Source organism: Seriola aureovittata, chromosome 5, assembly GCF_021018895.1.
Source record: "Seriola aureovittata isolate HTS-2021-v1 ecotype China chromosome 5, ASM2101889v1, whole genome shotgun sequence".
NCBI classification, from domain to species: Eukaryota; Metazoa; Chordata; class Actinopteri; order Carangiformes; family Carangidae; genus Seriola; species Seriola aureovittata.
The window spans coordinates 27085102-27100819 of NC_079368.1; the positions used below are offsets into that span (position 1 = coordinate 27085102).

The window sequence follows — 15718 nt, forward strand, 5'->3', positions numbered from 1 at the left end:
TTTCTTGTGAACAGTGTATAGCTGCATTGTTATTTTGGTAAAGATACAGATTGCAATTGCAACATTTGCTTAGAATAAAATATTTAGAGGGATTGTGGTGCCATGGTGGAGAAATGTGCTCTCTGAGCGCTTTCTAGTGCATGTCACTAAAACTGTCTTACTGTGGCATCTGCAGTAAACAGGAGGGTGACGCTGTCATCTTTCCAGTAGTTCATAGTTCATACCTGCATCTGCTAACTAGAACACAAATATTCCTATCTCTCCAACCGTTCCACTCATTTCCATTCACACTAAAAAGTCTCACATGTCAGTGTCCAATTGCAATACAATATACACGTAGTCTTTGGTAAACATAGTTTAAAATGGAGAACAGATTTGCATCCGTCACTGTAGTCTAAATGATATCCAAAATCTCCACCTGAGGGTGCTAGTGCTCCAAACTGTTTGGTGCAAAAACACAGGATGAGATGAACCTGAGTAGAATACAAACAACATGTACCCTCTGCATAGTGTATATTTTATCAGCCAGATGCACCAGAGTTTCATCACCTTGAATTATATTTTGCCCAAACATGTAAAGGGTCCATTCACCTGCCTGGATTCATGTAAACTACAGAACATCTATGTCTTCCTTGTTATTGTGGATGGCGGCTGGTGATGCTAATACTCAAATATGCTTGGGGATTATATTTGATAACACAGAATCCTCACGCTGCTTTATCCCCTTTGATTTCATGTCTCTGTGCCATCATCAACACCTATGTACATGCAAGGTAATCGATATCAGGCAGACCTCATGCTCTCATTTCACACCGTGACGTCAGAGAGAGGGCGGCAGACAGCGGGGTGGGGTGGGTGCCAGAGTATAAAGGCTCACAGACGGAGTCTCCGGGCTACATTCTGAGTACAGGACGAGCGAGCACGTCTAATGGAAGTACAGAGAAGTATCGGGTCCCAACAGACAAACAGCAGCAGTATGTGTGAATCGACGCAGAGGTCCTGCGAACCTCGCCGAAAACGAGTGGATGAGCGTAGTGCGCCCTCAGAGATGGCCAGGATAATCACCGATCCTGTCACGGGGAAGTGCTACTGCCGTGGAAAAGTTTTGGGAAAGGTAGCGCAAGCATAATAATCTGATGTCGACTTTTTGGATTTACCTCATAACCTGAAGACAAATCATGTTAACGGTGTTTTTGCTCTTTCCAGGGAGGATTCGCTAAATGCTATGAGATGACCGACCTCTCCACCAGCAAAGTTTACGCAGCCAAAATCATCCCACATGCGCGCGTCTCCAAACCTCACCAACGGGAGAAGGTAAGCCTGCAGCTCCGGTGCCTGTGCGCACTGGTGCAACTGAACATCATATGTCACGAAATTGGGTTAAATTACAATCGTGAACATTTTGTTTTTCCCTCCCGCTAGATTGACAGAGAGATTGAGCTGCACAGATTACTGCACCATAAACATATAGTGCACTTTTATCACCATTTTGAGGACAAGGAGAACATCTACATCCTGTTGGAATACTGTAGTAGAAAAGTAAGTGCTATTTGTCACATTCTCAAGTTTTTAACCACTGTACTTCATCTTTTGCCACTGCTGTCTTTCAAATTTGGATTTTGGATTTGGAACACCTGCATTGCACCCAAAGTCAATGAGGCAGCACATAGGCAGTACTCAGTCTGCCCCCACTATAAAAGAACTCTAACCTGTTAATTCATTTTATGATACTGCAGACCCATAGAACAGTTTTATGTGATAAAACCCATCATATCAAGTGTAAGTTTTTCTTCAATAAGTAAAATGTGTGTTTTTATGTTATGCTACAGGAAGCAGCTCTGATAATCGTTCTCTCTATGTTTTGTCTTTTTACAGTCATTAGCCCACATCCTTAAGGCTCGCAAGGTGCTCACTGAGCCAGAGGTGCGTTATTATCTAAGGCAGATTGTCTCTGGACTCAAGTACCTGCATGAACAAGAAATCCTTCACAGAGACCTGAAACTTGGTAAGGAATCTCTTTGCAGCAGTGACACATTACACTGCAGAAACACTTTGTGCACAACCGTAAAGATGCATTCTGTGCAGCTAGGATATCATTTTTTTGATACTAGCCCACTTACTCCTCTAGTTTTTCTTTAATCAGTTCATCAGAGGATCCATGCTCTATTCAGCCTTTTATCCTAGGTTGAATATCGTCATCTCATTCCCTTTCTTCCCCAACAGGTAACTTCTTTGTGAGCGAGTCGATGGAGCTGAAGGTCGGGGACTTTGGTCTTGCTGCCAAGTTGGAGCCGGCGGGAAACAGGAGGAAGACGATCTGTGGGACTCCCAACTACCTGTCCCCTGAGGTGCTCAACAAACAGGGCCACGGCTGCGAATCAGACATCTGGGCCCTGGGCTGTGTAATGTGAGTAGCTAACTGTAAATTCATCATTAGGGAACTTCATAAGGTTTAGTAATATTAATAGCTATTATTAATTATTAACTGATTACAGTCTAATATCATATAATCCTAAATTTAAAAATGCACATTGGCATGAAATTTGGACTTGTCTTGCTGCCAATCATTTGGAAACTTGTGTATCAGTACATTTTTAGTGATGGAAATCCGCTCACATTTGACCTCTGCCCTGTTCCAGGTACACCATGCTGTTGGGCAGACCACCATTTGAAACCACCAACCTGAAGGAGACATACAGGTGTATTAGAGAGGCGCGGTACTCCTTGCCCTCGTCCCTGTCACCACAGGCTAAGCAGTTAATCGCCAGCTTGCTGGCCAAGATCCCAGAGGACAGACCCAACCTGGACCACATTCTGAGGCATGATTTCTTCACACAGGTTAGACGCCATTTTCACCTCTCGATATATCTGTTCCACTCTCTGTCAGTCTCTCTCGAAATGTCACAGTGTAGGAGTATAACAGTGACCCCCTTCCCACCGGCCGCACACTGACCCACTTTCGTTCTCTACAGGGCTTCAGTCCAGAGCGTCTGCCGGCTAGCTGTTGCCATTCGGCCCCAGATTTCCACATCTCCAGTCCCGCTAAGAGCTTCTTCAAGAAAGCTGCAGCTGCGCTCTTTGGTGGGAAGAGAGACAAGGTCAAATACTACGAGACTTTAAGTGAGTATTAGCTCAACCACTGGTCGCTTATGCACTTAAAACGCCGCTTGTCACACCAGTCAGTTATCTTCCACTTTGTCAAATTACTGCTGCCATTGGAAGCATCATTAAATCTCACATTTTACACCAAGCTGTTCTGATGTCAGTTTATGTAGCTGCTGGTTAAAAAGGCATTGTTCTGATTTTTGTGTGCTGTTATTGTCTTTGATAGATAAGTTAACCAAAGAGGAAGAGGAGATCTACAAACTGCAGCACGACCTGGAGAGAACTGTCATCAGCCAGCAACAGAGCAAAAAGATTTCTGAGGTAAGAGATCAATTATTCAGCACAAAAAAGTATATTTATAAGAGTGTAGGTCATAATGATGCAGTTGTTTACTTCATACAGCCATATAGATATTCAGAATCCAGTGAGTCTTTCTGATGCTGTACAAAACTTTATAACAAGCACAGTTTCAGAACAAACTAAAAGCAATTATTTTTAACCTTTAAGCCAGCCACTTTGCATCTGTGGGTGACCGCTGAGTCATAGTAGGAAGAGATGATCTAAACTCGCAGATTCTAAGCCCTGTCGTCACTGATTCCCACCTCAGAATGGAAGTCTACTTCCACCATCTGCCGAGAGCCCGGTTGCCCTGGCAACAGAGAGCCAGTCCCCGACAACGCGAGATACCATCCGTCTGATCGTCAGGGGGAGTCTGGGGAGCTGCAGCAGCAGCAGTGAATGTAAGTTCGCCAGCCTGGATTCACACACGCACAATCATTGAACATTCATTTGGCATTAATTGAACATATATAATACTCTCTTTTAACATGTAGCTGTGAAATTAAACACAAGAAAACTGAATAAGTGCATGAATGATAGAGAGATTTAATGTGACAGTTGGAGTGCAAAGTCATTTCTTGTATGTGACACCAAGCTAAATCACCCTCTGTTGTTGCTCCCAAAGGCCTGGAAGACAACACAACAGGGAGTGTGGCTGAGACTGTTGCAAGTGTGTTGAGGGGATGTCTGGAGAATATGCCTAAAGGTGAGTCCACTTGTTGAAAAGTAATGAACTATGCATGTTAATGATTAGATAATAACACACCCACATTTCCTCCCAGCTCATTACTGATGTTTAAAACCACAGTACAGTTTAGAGTTAGGATTCAGTGAATCTGGAGGGGCTCTTTAGCTCTTGGGTGCTTCAACAGAAATCTGGTATAGAGCGTGGTTGCACAGTTAAGGTTGTCATTTATTTAAATCTTTTGAGTAATTGTATTCTAATCCTCTTTCTTTGTGTTCTTATTCACCCTGCAGCAGATGACATTCCTCAGGGCTCAACCAGCTGCAGTCTTCAATGGGTGACTAAATGGGTGGACTACTCCAACAAGTATGGCTTTGGCTACCAGTTGTCTGATCATACCGTGGGAGTTCTCTTCAACAACGGCACTCACATGAGCCTCCTGCCAGACCGAAAGTATGCACCATTCTATGCTTTTACAACACTCCACCCTCCCTTTTGAAAGTTATTAGTCAACACATGTAATGGAGATGGCTTGTTTGAGCTTGCTGTGGTATATAGAATTGCTCATAATTTTTCAATTAAATGAATTACTGCCAAATTCAAGGCGTAGTCTTTATCTTTTACATTTGAGTAGATTTTCATGTGTTGGCCAGAAAGTTAGGAAAACTTTGCAATTAACATTATTTTCAGCTTGTAATGCCACAGAAATGTGAAGAAATCAGTGTACTGTATTTTTTTGTTTCATGGTTGCATCGTTGAGTGGTTGCATAACTCTTTATCTCCTTCTCTCTATTTTTTAAGGACCATCCATTACTATGCAGAGTTGGGCCAGTGCTCTGTTTTCCCGACCTGCGAGGTTCCTGAACACTTTGTGGGCCAAGTGACTGTGCTCAAGTACTTTTCCCACTACATGGAGGAGAACCTCATGGATGTAAGCAAATATCTCTATTCCCCCACTCCTCTTTTCATTCCTGTAATATACACCCCCCACCCCCCCTTGCAGTTATGTTTCTTTTTGTCTTTCCACCCCCTGAAGCATTAGAAGTGGTATCTTTCATGTTGCAGCCTGTCTAATTCTGATGTGTTGCCTCTTTTGCTTTCTCAGGGTGGGGACCTTGGTAGTATGACAGATGCACACATGCCCAGACTCTACCTGCTGCAGTGGCTCAAGTCCGACCGCGCCCTTATGATGCTCTTTAATGACGGCACTTTCCAGGTAAACACAATTGCAGGAAACATGGCCGTTGCTGAGCATGCTCAGAGCAACACTGTTATGGTGCAATGCATAACACGTTGTTGAGGTCAATAGAGGAGAAGGATTAGACCACAAATTAAATGAGAAAAAGGACAACTTGCAATTGACTTGTGTCAAAAATTGATAGAGGGCAAACTAACAAACTTTTCTATCTCCACAGGTCAACTTTTACCATGACCACACCAAGATCATCCTGTGTTGCCAGAGGGATGAGTACATGCTGACATACATCAATGAGGATCGTGTCTCCAAAACCTTCAAACTCAGCTCCCTGCTGACCTCCGGCTGCCCCACTGACCTGCGTGAACGAATGGTGTACTCCCTCAACATGCTCTTGCAGAGATGCAGCTAAACCTACAATAATATGTTTTGGACAGTGTTGAACAGTCAAACCGATGCACTGTGCTGCTGCAGTGCTGCAGTGGGACAATGATTCAGACGGGATCTGCTCAAGACTGGTGGACCAAGGATGGAATAGTGCAAAGTAAATTAACATTCCTACACCATAGCACCTTTGTGACTCAGCAGAGCTGCAGGTGAAAAAATATTAGAGAGACTGAAAGAGATTGCAAAAATTAAATGTAGCACAATGACTGTGGATGGAAAAGGGCTGATTTGTATGTCGATTGTTGTAGGAGAGGAAGGGTTGAGTATGTTGGTACGAATGTGAACCCCAGATGTTTGGGGGGGGGGGAGAGGGATGTTTGGAAGTAAAGACAAACGCTGGGCTGGCACCAGCTTAATTGTGTATAGTATAGTTGAAGCTGTTTATAAAGGCAATCAAATTAAACTGATGCTCTGAATGTAACCGGAGCTAGACTGTGGAATATTGTAAATGATGTACAGTGTATGTCACAGCCATCTCAACAGTGCAACGAAATGATGATTTGCTCATGTGTATGGGTGCTCCAGAGTTCGGCTATTTCTATGTGTGAGTGTGTATGTGTGAGGGGGAGGGATATAATATCACACTAACTTTTAAAACTGTGATTTGTTCTCCTTACTGACAGATGGACTCAGCACATTGAGCTGGGAATCAGAGGGGAGATGTGAGGGAGGGGAGAGAGGGGAGCAGAAGGAGAGAATGACATAAAAAAAAAAACAGTATCAGAGATTCTCTTAAGGATCCTTTGAGAGCCATTATCACCTTGGTAGAAAATGTCCTAAATTATTGTGTTTAAAAAGTGCAGTATTTATTTATTTAATAATAAAGAGCATTTTCTAAAAAAAAATCTACTCCTGAGTACTTGGTGTTACATTTTCTGACTGTGCCCTCCGAATAGATGCCTAAACCAAACTGAAAATGAGCTGTGTCCTTGTTTCATATGTTGCATCTTAAGCAGCTCCAGAGTTAATATATTGTACAGTGTGATGAGAATTAAATTAAACTTAATTACACTCATATCGCACTTGCATGAGTCAAAGCAAGTATTTTATCTTTAAACTTTCTTTGCAACAGGAAATGGGCACATAGAGCGAGATGGATGCTCGATAGAGGCCGTGTTTACTGTGAAGTTTGTTTATATTCTGGTTCAAGGCCTTGCCTTTGCTGAGTTTTCTTCCGCAGTGAAAAATGGAGGCTGGCAAAGAAGACTGACTGTGTAAATGTGGCTGACCTTGTCTCACACCAATACACACACAGACACACATTAGTTCGCATACCAACAAGGGCACTGATCAGGCCAGCTGGGTGATTCAGAAATACGGAAGGAAAGACAGCCCAACAGTCAGATGCAGCAAGGAAACACAGATTAATAAAATGACTGTCTTGGTCACACTGTATCACAGATTGCATCAGAGCTTTTGAGGCAAAGTCACTACAATCATTCTTGGAAATCTTTTCCCATTCACTGATTGTAACCATGGAAACAAGCAACCACTGACCAATTTGGTGAGTCGGAAATCAATGTTGGCTGCGTAAGAAACATCTGGCATGTCTTCTCCTCGCAGAAAGTCAGAACACATGTCCTGACATACAGCACTTGTGCTAAAATTGTAATGTCACTCTCTGTTCTCCACATGAGTATTTGATCTGGCTCTGGTCTATTGAACACCTCTTCACCTTGCCAGCTTATGTAATGATGGAAGTTGAACGTGGATGTTTGAGTCATCCCCTTTAGATCTACACTCAGAATATCTGTGCTCTTCAGAGTTCAATAATGAATGCCTCATGCATAAACATACCCACACAGACAGAAGCAGAACAGGAAGTAGCCTACAAGAGGAAGGAGCGGGAATTATTCATGACGACACCTCCAGGTCTGAGTGCGTGTGTTTTGACAGTAATGGCCCCTAGAATGGATGCTTCACTGAGACAGAAATAGATTCTGTTGTTGATGTGAAGTTTTTTTGCCTTTTGAGGGCATATTACCCCTGTTCCTAACATCTGAACCAGAGTGCAGCATCTTCATTGGGTGGATGCAATGGGTTGAACCCATAATAACAGACAGCTGGCTCTTTCCAAGCAAGCAAGAGTAAAAATGGCAATTTCTCCGAGGTTATAAGAGTGAAAACATTTCCTAGTCTAATGTAGGTTCAGCTCCTATAATGATGACAGTAAGCCAAAATTCAGGTCAGGTCAGGATCTCTTCTGTGAGTCAGCAAATGTTAGCTGATCAGCTTTATTGGCCTCATGGGAAGTTTCTACATGTCTGTGAGCATAATATGAAGATAAACTCATTAAAAATCCCTGTGGAGTTCAAAAAGCTCAGGGTGCGTGTTCACTTGATCTTCTTAGTGTCAATGTCATGTGGGAAAAAAAATATGCTTATAACACGGATGGTTTTCAGGATCGCCCAAACAAAGCTGCTCCTCTGTTGTGTCACATTGACAGTGGGGAAAGTCTTGTGCGTGCAGGCAGACTTAGCTCTGGAATGAGTCTAAGCTGGAGTGACAAAGGGGATCTTTATACCTCAGCTTCTATCATAAAGTTCTCTGCAAGCAGAAGAGTGAGTCAGTTTGGCATTAAAAGTGATAGTAGGCATATTCTGCCAAAAAAGAAAAAGCATGCTTTGATATGTGCACACACTGGGATGCACTTGGAGGATTTAAAAGACCTTTGCATATCAAATGTCAACGCTCCTCCTCCTACTATGTGGACAAAAACAGATGTACTGTAAAGGGAGCTGGGATGACTGTAGCTTTGCCCATTCTCTGCTGTAGCCTACAGTATCGACCATGTTAGAGATGAGCAATGCTTGCAAAGTTGCCTGTTCAAACTTAGTCAAATACTGTAGTCTTACTAAGACAAAGTATCTCCTGAGTGTGGGTAAGCATGGCAAAAGGTGTGTTTGCTTCTCAGCGTGTCTGGTTTCCCTGCAGGTGTTCAAATACGTATAATGTTGAGAATGAGTCACTGCGTAAGATGCACTGGCCACTCAACTGGCTCAGTTGTGTGACGCTCATGCTCCCTCATCTGAGTCCTGTAATTTTCTACAATCAGTTCTCTGAAAATATCTTTTTCCTGGCTGAAAATAAACCCTTTCAGTTTGCTACAATAGCTTTAGGTTTATTCATGGTTCAAAGTGTACAGGTCTGTGTCCGACTCAGAAAAAATTAAAGGAGGAATAAAGACAGCGAGGGGCCTCAAATCCGAACCAAAGCCTTTCATGAAAGGAAATCTTGCAACACTGCCTAATTACTACTTGTACTCTTCAATTCCTTTTTTCTTTTTAAATTCTACCTTTTAAGATATTGACTTGTAGCATTTGGAACCTCGCTGTAGTTCAAACAGGCAGTGAAGTTACATGTTGCATATATCACTCAGTAATATACTGTATGTCCACAACTTATGACCAACACAAGGGGTTCATATTCTGTCTGTATACGCATTTAGATTTCTGCATAATTGTTGAATGAGTATTTCTTTTGATATGTGCTCATGCTCTTTAAAGACTTCTGTAAACGAGATTTCAACAATAATATAGCAGCAAACAACTATTTTATATGTACATTCTTCGCTTTGTTTTGGTAGCTGCTGTGGCATGGTATGCATGTTATTGCGTGTGCGTGTGCATGTGCATGTGCATGTTAGTGCATGTGAGGCACTCCCTGCTAAACCATTGGTCCTGCTACATTTTTAAACATGCAGGGACAGCCCACATGAGATGGCATAGTGCTGTAGGCAGGGTTCAGGTGTAAATGACCTTCAAGAATTACCTGCACTGAAGAAATTACTTTTTCTATCTAAAAAGTCCTCCACCAAAGAACAAGATAAGACACATATGTGGCCATGGGGGCTACCGGTTCAAATCCCGGTCGGGCTTTGAACAGTAGAAACATCCTTAAAGTTTTTTTTTAAATTTTTACCGGCTTGGTCAATGTCTTTACCAGCCCTCTCTGTGTGTCTGTCATTCATGTGGATGCTCCCAGCGATAAATCCACGGCTGAACTCTTTCCCTGTCCGACAATGGAGTCAATACTGGTCCGGATCTACCAAGATGATGAACCCTACTAGCGGCTAAAGACCTCCAGCTGGACTCAGCTGGCTTTTCGTCTCCTCTATGTGTAAGTAACTCAATGGCTATAATGTCATATGTCTGTTTTCATAAGTGACTGGCGAAAGTAGACACGATAAGTTAGCTAACTTGCTGTTACCCATACCATGAATTTGTTTTGCAAATGTTGCTATTGCTAGCTGGCTTGCTGCTAGCATGGCTGCGGAGCATAGCATGGCAATGCTAGCGTGGGCTAACGGTTGTGACTGCCTGTGTTGGCTCTAGTGCACACACGGTAACTTTATTCAGTTGTGCTTCTTGTTGTGTGTTTCGTGCCCGCTTTCACTGTGCTTTTGTTAACACCTTGCTGACTGACAACGGAGGGGTAGGGGTGTGGAGGCTGGAGGGAGGCCGGAAGTGTAGCCGACTTAGTATTTGTTTTAGTCAGAGATGCTGGTGGGCTAGCGCGACGTCGAGTGGCGATGACGATCACTTACAACACCTTGACAGGTATGTGTCAGGCCCTGTCAGGTGGGTTGTGAGCTCACGGACAGTCTGTGTCAAGCTTGCTCAGATTTGTTTTATAGCATCACAGAACCTCAATATGAGCGTCAAAATACCCAGATGCAATCAACATATAAAATGCGCATATGCAGTGGACTCTTGTAGCTCCAATCATTACTTTAATGCGTGGACTTCATGTTTTATTGAATCTAATTATCACATAATTGCATGGAGGGTTTCTTTATTAAGACATTAAGCACATGTGACAGACTAACTCAGCTGGAGTGAACTGAGATGAACCTTTGCAAAGAGCCTATGCCACGTTGCCTTTGGATTTTGCAAAAGCTGTCACAAGCAGTGGATGTGCATCACAGGCCAATCGTCACATTTGAGTGACTGATATTTTTTTTGTTCAGTTTCTATAATAACACATTGTGCTACGTCTCCTCTGACTTCACCAGCAGCCTCAATCCATGATGTCAATAGAGAATGTGACTTCCTCGAAATGGGGTAACGACCTCCTGACTTCTTTAATAAAAGCATCACATGGCTGTGTGTGGGCAGCCTTCTGACAAGGGGCAAAGATAAAAAATGAGGAGAATAAAATGAGAAAAACTCTGCAAGAGCTTTTGCTAGAATGGAAAGTCTAACACATTGAGCTCTTTTTTAGCCATTACTCTTGAGTAGAAAATACACATGCACATACAACTGGAATGTAAAATTCCAGCATTAATGAATACTATGCATACTATTCCAAATTTAGTGATTGTGTACCAAATTCACAGACCTCCTGCAGTTCCTCCTTATTCAGTGTGAAACCCCTTGCCCTATGTTGATAGTGTTCTGTCACTCCAGTAATTAGGCCATATCTGCTTCTCAGCTATATAATAGCACTAAGCTCAATAAAATTCATAGTTTACTTCGTAAATCCATATTTCAAGACATTAACAACAGCAAAACCTGTCTTTGCTTCTGGCATTTTAGTTTTAAGTTGCCTGTTCCTGTAGGAACTAATGCTTGTCTAAAAGTCCTGCAGCATCAACCTCCTCATCCTGTCATTACAGTGCAGTAGTTTTACAGATGATCATTGAAATGAACTGGGTTGGGAGGTAATTACTATTTAAGCTCCTCTTTGGAATAGCTGCAATGAAGCAGAAACTGCATTCCATCCATACCAGCAAATGAGAGGGTGACTTTCTGAAGTTCCCTTGTTCATACTCGAATTCCCCTCTGCAAAGTTTCAACTTGTCTGAGAGTTAGTTGCTTATTGAAAACAGAGTTATTCACATTTTATTTGTTAATTGTCACTTAAAGCTGTAATTGTACAGATCAACTTTAGTGTTGATTTTCTTTCAAGATTAAAATGATCTCGCCAATATTTTTTTTATATTGCAGACCTGCTAGATAATAGTTGTATCTTACTTTACCATTGGTGCATTGAATGGAATAAATACTGATTATATCAAATAAAAAATAAACTTGATATTTAAGTTAACGTTTGAGGCATCAGCAAAGAAAAATGTGGTGTTCTCCCATCATTCCACCACACTAACCATTATAGGCACGTGATTCAAGGCTTGTTTAAGCTCAGTAGTGTTGGTGTCTCTAAATGTGGAAAGCAAGGCATTTAGCAAAGATCTGTGAAGTGTGGCAAGTGCTTAAATACAGCCCTGCCTTGTGGAGGGAGGAAACTCCAGAGGCTTCAAGGCAGCGTTTCAATCCTGTGACTCAGAGTGGAGATAGAAGGACAAAGCAAATCCTACACACACACACACACACACACACACACACACACACACACACACACACACACACACACATCATCTCCCTTTGGATTTAGGTGGGGCTGTGTTGCTCAATAAGTTGAGAGTTGAATGTTCTTCTCTGGCTTAATGCTGGAGCTTTACAAACTATTGTCACTGGTAGATATAGATATATGTTCAAATGTAATGACAATACATTATATACGTTTTGTGTTTTCATATAAATCTGTGTCAAACCTGTTGCTAGAACGTGCATATTGTTGATATAAGGTTACTGCTTTGATTCAGTGCTACAGCTTCCCCTATGTCATAACTTGCCCGAACAGTTTAGTGCCAATAAAACTGCTAATTACATATTATCAACCCCTAAATCTGTGTCATTTTAAGCTATACAGAAGCTCTTGTTCTTTGCTATTGGTGGATTTGTGTAGGAATGCCAATTGTTTAACAACAAATCACTTATCTAAAAGTTTGGACTTCTGACTCAGTAACAAAGTTTGTTTAAAGATTGTGACTGAAAGGTCTGTGACACAACACATGCACCTTTGGCATTTCTCCGAGCCCACAGTAGCAAGCCCTTGCCCGGTAAATGCCAAAGGTAATGTTATACCAATTGCCGATCTCCCAGCATGCACTGGACAAATGGACTGTGGCGCTGGATGGAGGAGGAATGGCTTCATGATGTCGGCAGGAGGAAGATGAATCTCCACAGGGCCAAACTTTGATAATCCTTCAGCGCACTGGCATTTCAGGACACATGCACAAAAGCATTTTCAAAACAGCTAATGATGAAGAGGAAAAGAAAGGACATTGCACCGTGATTTTTTTCTTTCTTTGAAGAACAATTTATGTTCAGCTGAATGTCTTGTATGGCTAACGAACACATACATCCGCCATACAGAGGAACCATGAAATACTATTTATTCACATATCGTTACATGCTGGGTAACAGCTGAATGTATTCACCAAAGCTAGAAAAAAGAACTCCTTCTCATTATGCGACTGAATCTGCTTTAAGAATGACATAATGACAGAAAGGTCTTTTCAAGTTAATGCAGACATCAGTTTTACTGCAATCAACAACATATTCCTTTCCTCTGTGCGTCTAGGTGCTCTCATTCATGAAAAATCTCTGCCTGCTTCAGTGTGAAAATAAATAAATATAAGGCCAGGACAAAGAGGAAACGGTAGTGTCTGGTATGAGGTTAATGTGGTCAAGAGCTGCGTTTGCGACGAACGTCTGACAGCCCCATCAATGAGCCAATCAATGCATCATCTCTGATAATAGATCGGCAGTCTCCACTTGCTCTGCCATTGAGCTGAGTGGGAGACACACTACTGTTTCCATGGCAACTGGTATTCTCATCCTCGCCCGCATGTAAACATCCAGCTGCAATTCATTAGGCTGCTCCCTGTTAGTCATTCTGTATTGCGTGCACGCTTCTATGGTTAAGCATTGTGATCATATTATTACATAAAATTAGTGAACAGGTGTAACAGTGTACATTTGTTATTTTATTCAGAATTGTATGGTCCTCCTACTACACCATTTCAGTCCATTTAAATCATTCACCGCTGTGTTTAGTTACGAAGTTAATAGCAGCCTAAAAACCATTTGCCAACACAGTAGCTTAATTTTAGAGGATGGTGACATCTGTATATTAGAAACTTAGTGCCGATCATAAAGTTGCTGCTCTTCTTTAAATTTCTAGTTGTTTTTTGATAATTTTGAAATGTTTGCGATGTTAGGTCTTATTTTCCACTTTCAGTTGACGCTCTTAGCTGTTATAAATTTTTCCATAGTACAGAACAGGGTTTTCAGGCTTGCTTTGTCTTTAATTTACAATAGTTATAATGGTTAATAGTTTGTTTGTTTGTTCGTTTGTTTGTTTGTCAGTAGGATTATGCAAAAAGTATTGAACTAACTTACACTGAACTTGGTGGAGGATCTGGATCTGGATCATTTACTATGAATTTGAATCTTAAGTCCTCTTAAGTCTGGTGTATGTTTGACCTTGGCTTTGTCTTAGGTATGTGCCATTCTATTTTACTATACTTTCATTTTGTTGCACCAGAATTATCTCTCTCTCTCTCTTTCTTGTTATTCTCCTGATACCCACAGGAAGTGTCCACCCAGATAAACCTTTTGCAAAAACATTTTGCTGTACAAACATTATTATCTCATCCATGTCCTTTTTATTTTGACCATTTGATATCAGCCTATGCAATGAAAAATAAGCAAAACATTTTACATGAGTAACAATCTAATGATATAGCTGTGCAAATAGAAACTGTGAATAGAGGTTAAAATAGAAATTTAAACTACTCAGTGGTTAAAGATAAATCTTATAAACAGATATCAGAGTTCAGTTTGATCATTTTTTAGTTACAAGTTAGCTTTTTAAGAGGTGTAAGGATTATATTACAAAAGCACAGTTCTACTGGTTGTTATGAAATAAGGGGCAACAGAGTGCTGCCATCACTCTCATGAATGATTGAGAATGACTGACGCAGAACTGATGGACAGTTACAGCCACTGAGGTACATGCATTTATGAATAAACCTTCAACTAGCCGAATGTGACACAATAGCTGTTGACAAACTGTCATGCCTTTTACTGTTAACCATGCGGCAGGACAATAGCTGTTGTCACTGTTTGTATTCCTCTCAAAGGAAATGAACAGGAACACATCCTACTGGATATCCTCTCTTTGGCCTGGCGGATGAGATGGGAACAATAAGCTGGATGCATTTAGGGGCGGAAGTAGAAGGGGGATGTGGACAACTATCTCTAGAAGAGCCCTGGTGTAATAATAGGGATAATAAGTGTAATATTACAAGGGATAGACGGTAGATAAGGAAAGCTAATAAGCAGCCCTACAAATCCACAAATCTACAAAAGTTCAACACGGCCTGTGTGACAGGTGGAGGGAAAGCCAAAGCAACAACACAGCAGGCATTTATTAAATGTGCTGACAAACTAAAAAATATATTTAAGTCCCGCAACATGCCGATGGCATTGCTGACGTTATACAGTTGGTAATGTGTCTGATGTCATTGTGTAAAACAGTGGATCCCTCAAGGGGTCTGAAGATAAATCTAAGGGATCACAAGCTAATGAATAGAAGGAGAAGGGAAATTATTATTTACTTTTTATCTTTAGTGTCTCCAAGGGGAAATTTGGTCAGTCACACATTATTAGCCAGGTTTCCATTGCAGCAGGCAACACAACTTGAATGTGAATGGAATTGTTTCCATTTCAGTTTTGCGAAATATTGCTTTGTCGAATAGTCTGAAAAATGCAACGTATACCTTTTTTTTCAACATTTGAGAGTTTTTTTAAACTCGCATGTTTCCATTACTCATGTTTTAGTTTGCAATTTCAAATTGTGCATTAAGTATGTTAACGGAAATGCCCCTGTTAAAAAAATAGCACAAAATTTCTGTCTTATATGAAAAAATTTGATATGTTTTGCTTTTTTCTTGTATAAAAGTGGATACTTTCACATGTTTAGGCCTTTTAAAAAAGGCTTCATAACACAATCTGAGAATAAAATAACCCCTCTTTGGTTAAACAGGTCATAAGTAATTTTAGCATTTACTATTGAAAACTTTTATTTACTGTTTACTG

At 41.2% G+C, this 15718-nt stretch overlaps 1 protein-coding gene across 2 annotated transcripts; it reads left to right on the forward strand.

The window, feature by feature from the left end:
• The first annotated feature begins 883 nt into the window (after positions 1–883).
• Positions 884–6618, forward strand: plk2b (polo-like kinase 2b (Drosophila)). Of its 2 annotated transcripts, none has more exons than XM_056376029.1 (14): positions 884–1114; positions 1207–1314; positions 1423–1539; positions 1876–2005; positions 2224–2407; positions 2640–2838; positions 2973–3120; positions 3332–3426; positions 3713–3845; positions 4070–4150; positions 4423–4582; positions 4931–5060; positions 5235–5345; positions 5545–6618. In XM_056376029.1, the coding sequence occupies exons 1-14, from the start codon at positions 929–931 to the stop codon at positions 5734–5736; spliced, it is 1974 nt and encodes a 657-aa protein (XP_056232004.1). In that variant the 5' UTR covers positions 884–928; the 3' UTR covers positions 5737–6618. The 2 variants fall into 2 exon arrangements, with proteins under 2 accessions (XP_056232004.1, XP_056232005.1); XM_056376030.1 differs by having other exon boundaries at positions 4426–4582.
• The last annotated feature ends 9100 nt before the right edge of the window (positions 6619–15718 follow it).

Excerpts from the sequence above, each read along its gene's own strand:
- plk2b (XM_056376029.1), top strand. The coding sequence starts at position 929 with ATGGAAGTACAGAGAAGTATCGGGTCCCAACAGACAAACAGCAGCAGT. Across the intron at positions 3,846-4,069 it reads CTGCAGCAGCAGCAGTGAAT|GCCTGGAAGACAACACAACA; the intron begins GTAAGTTCGCCA and ends TTGCTCCCAAAG. Across the intron at positions 4,583-4,930 it reads AGCCTCCTGCCAGACCGAAA|GACCATCCATTACTATGCAG; the intron begins GTATGCACCATT and ends CTATTTTTTAAG.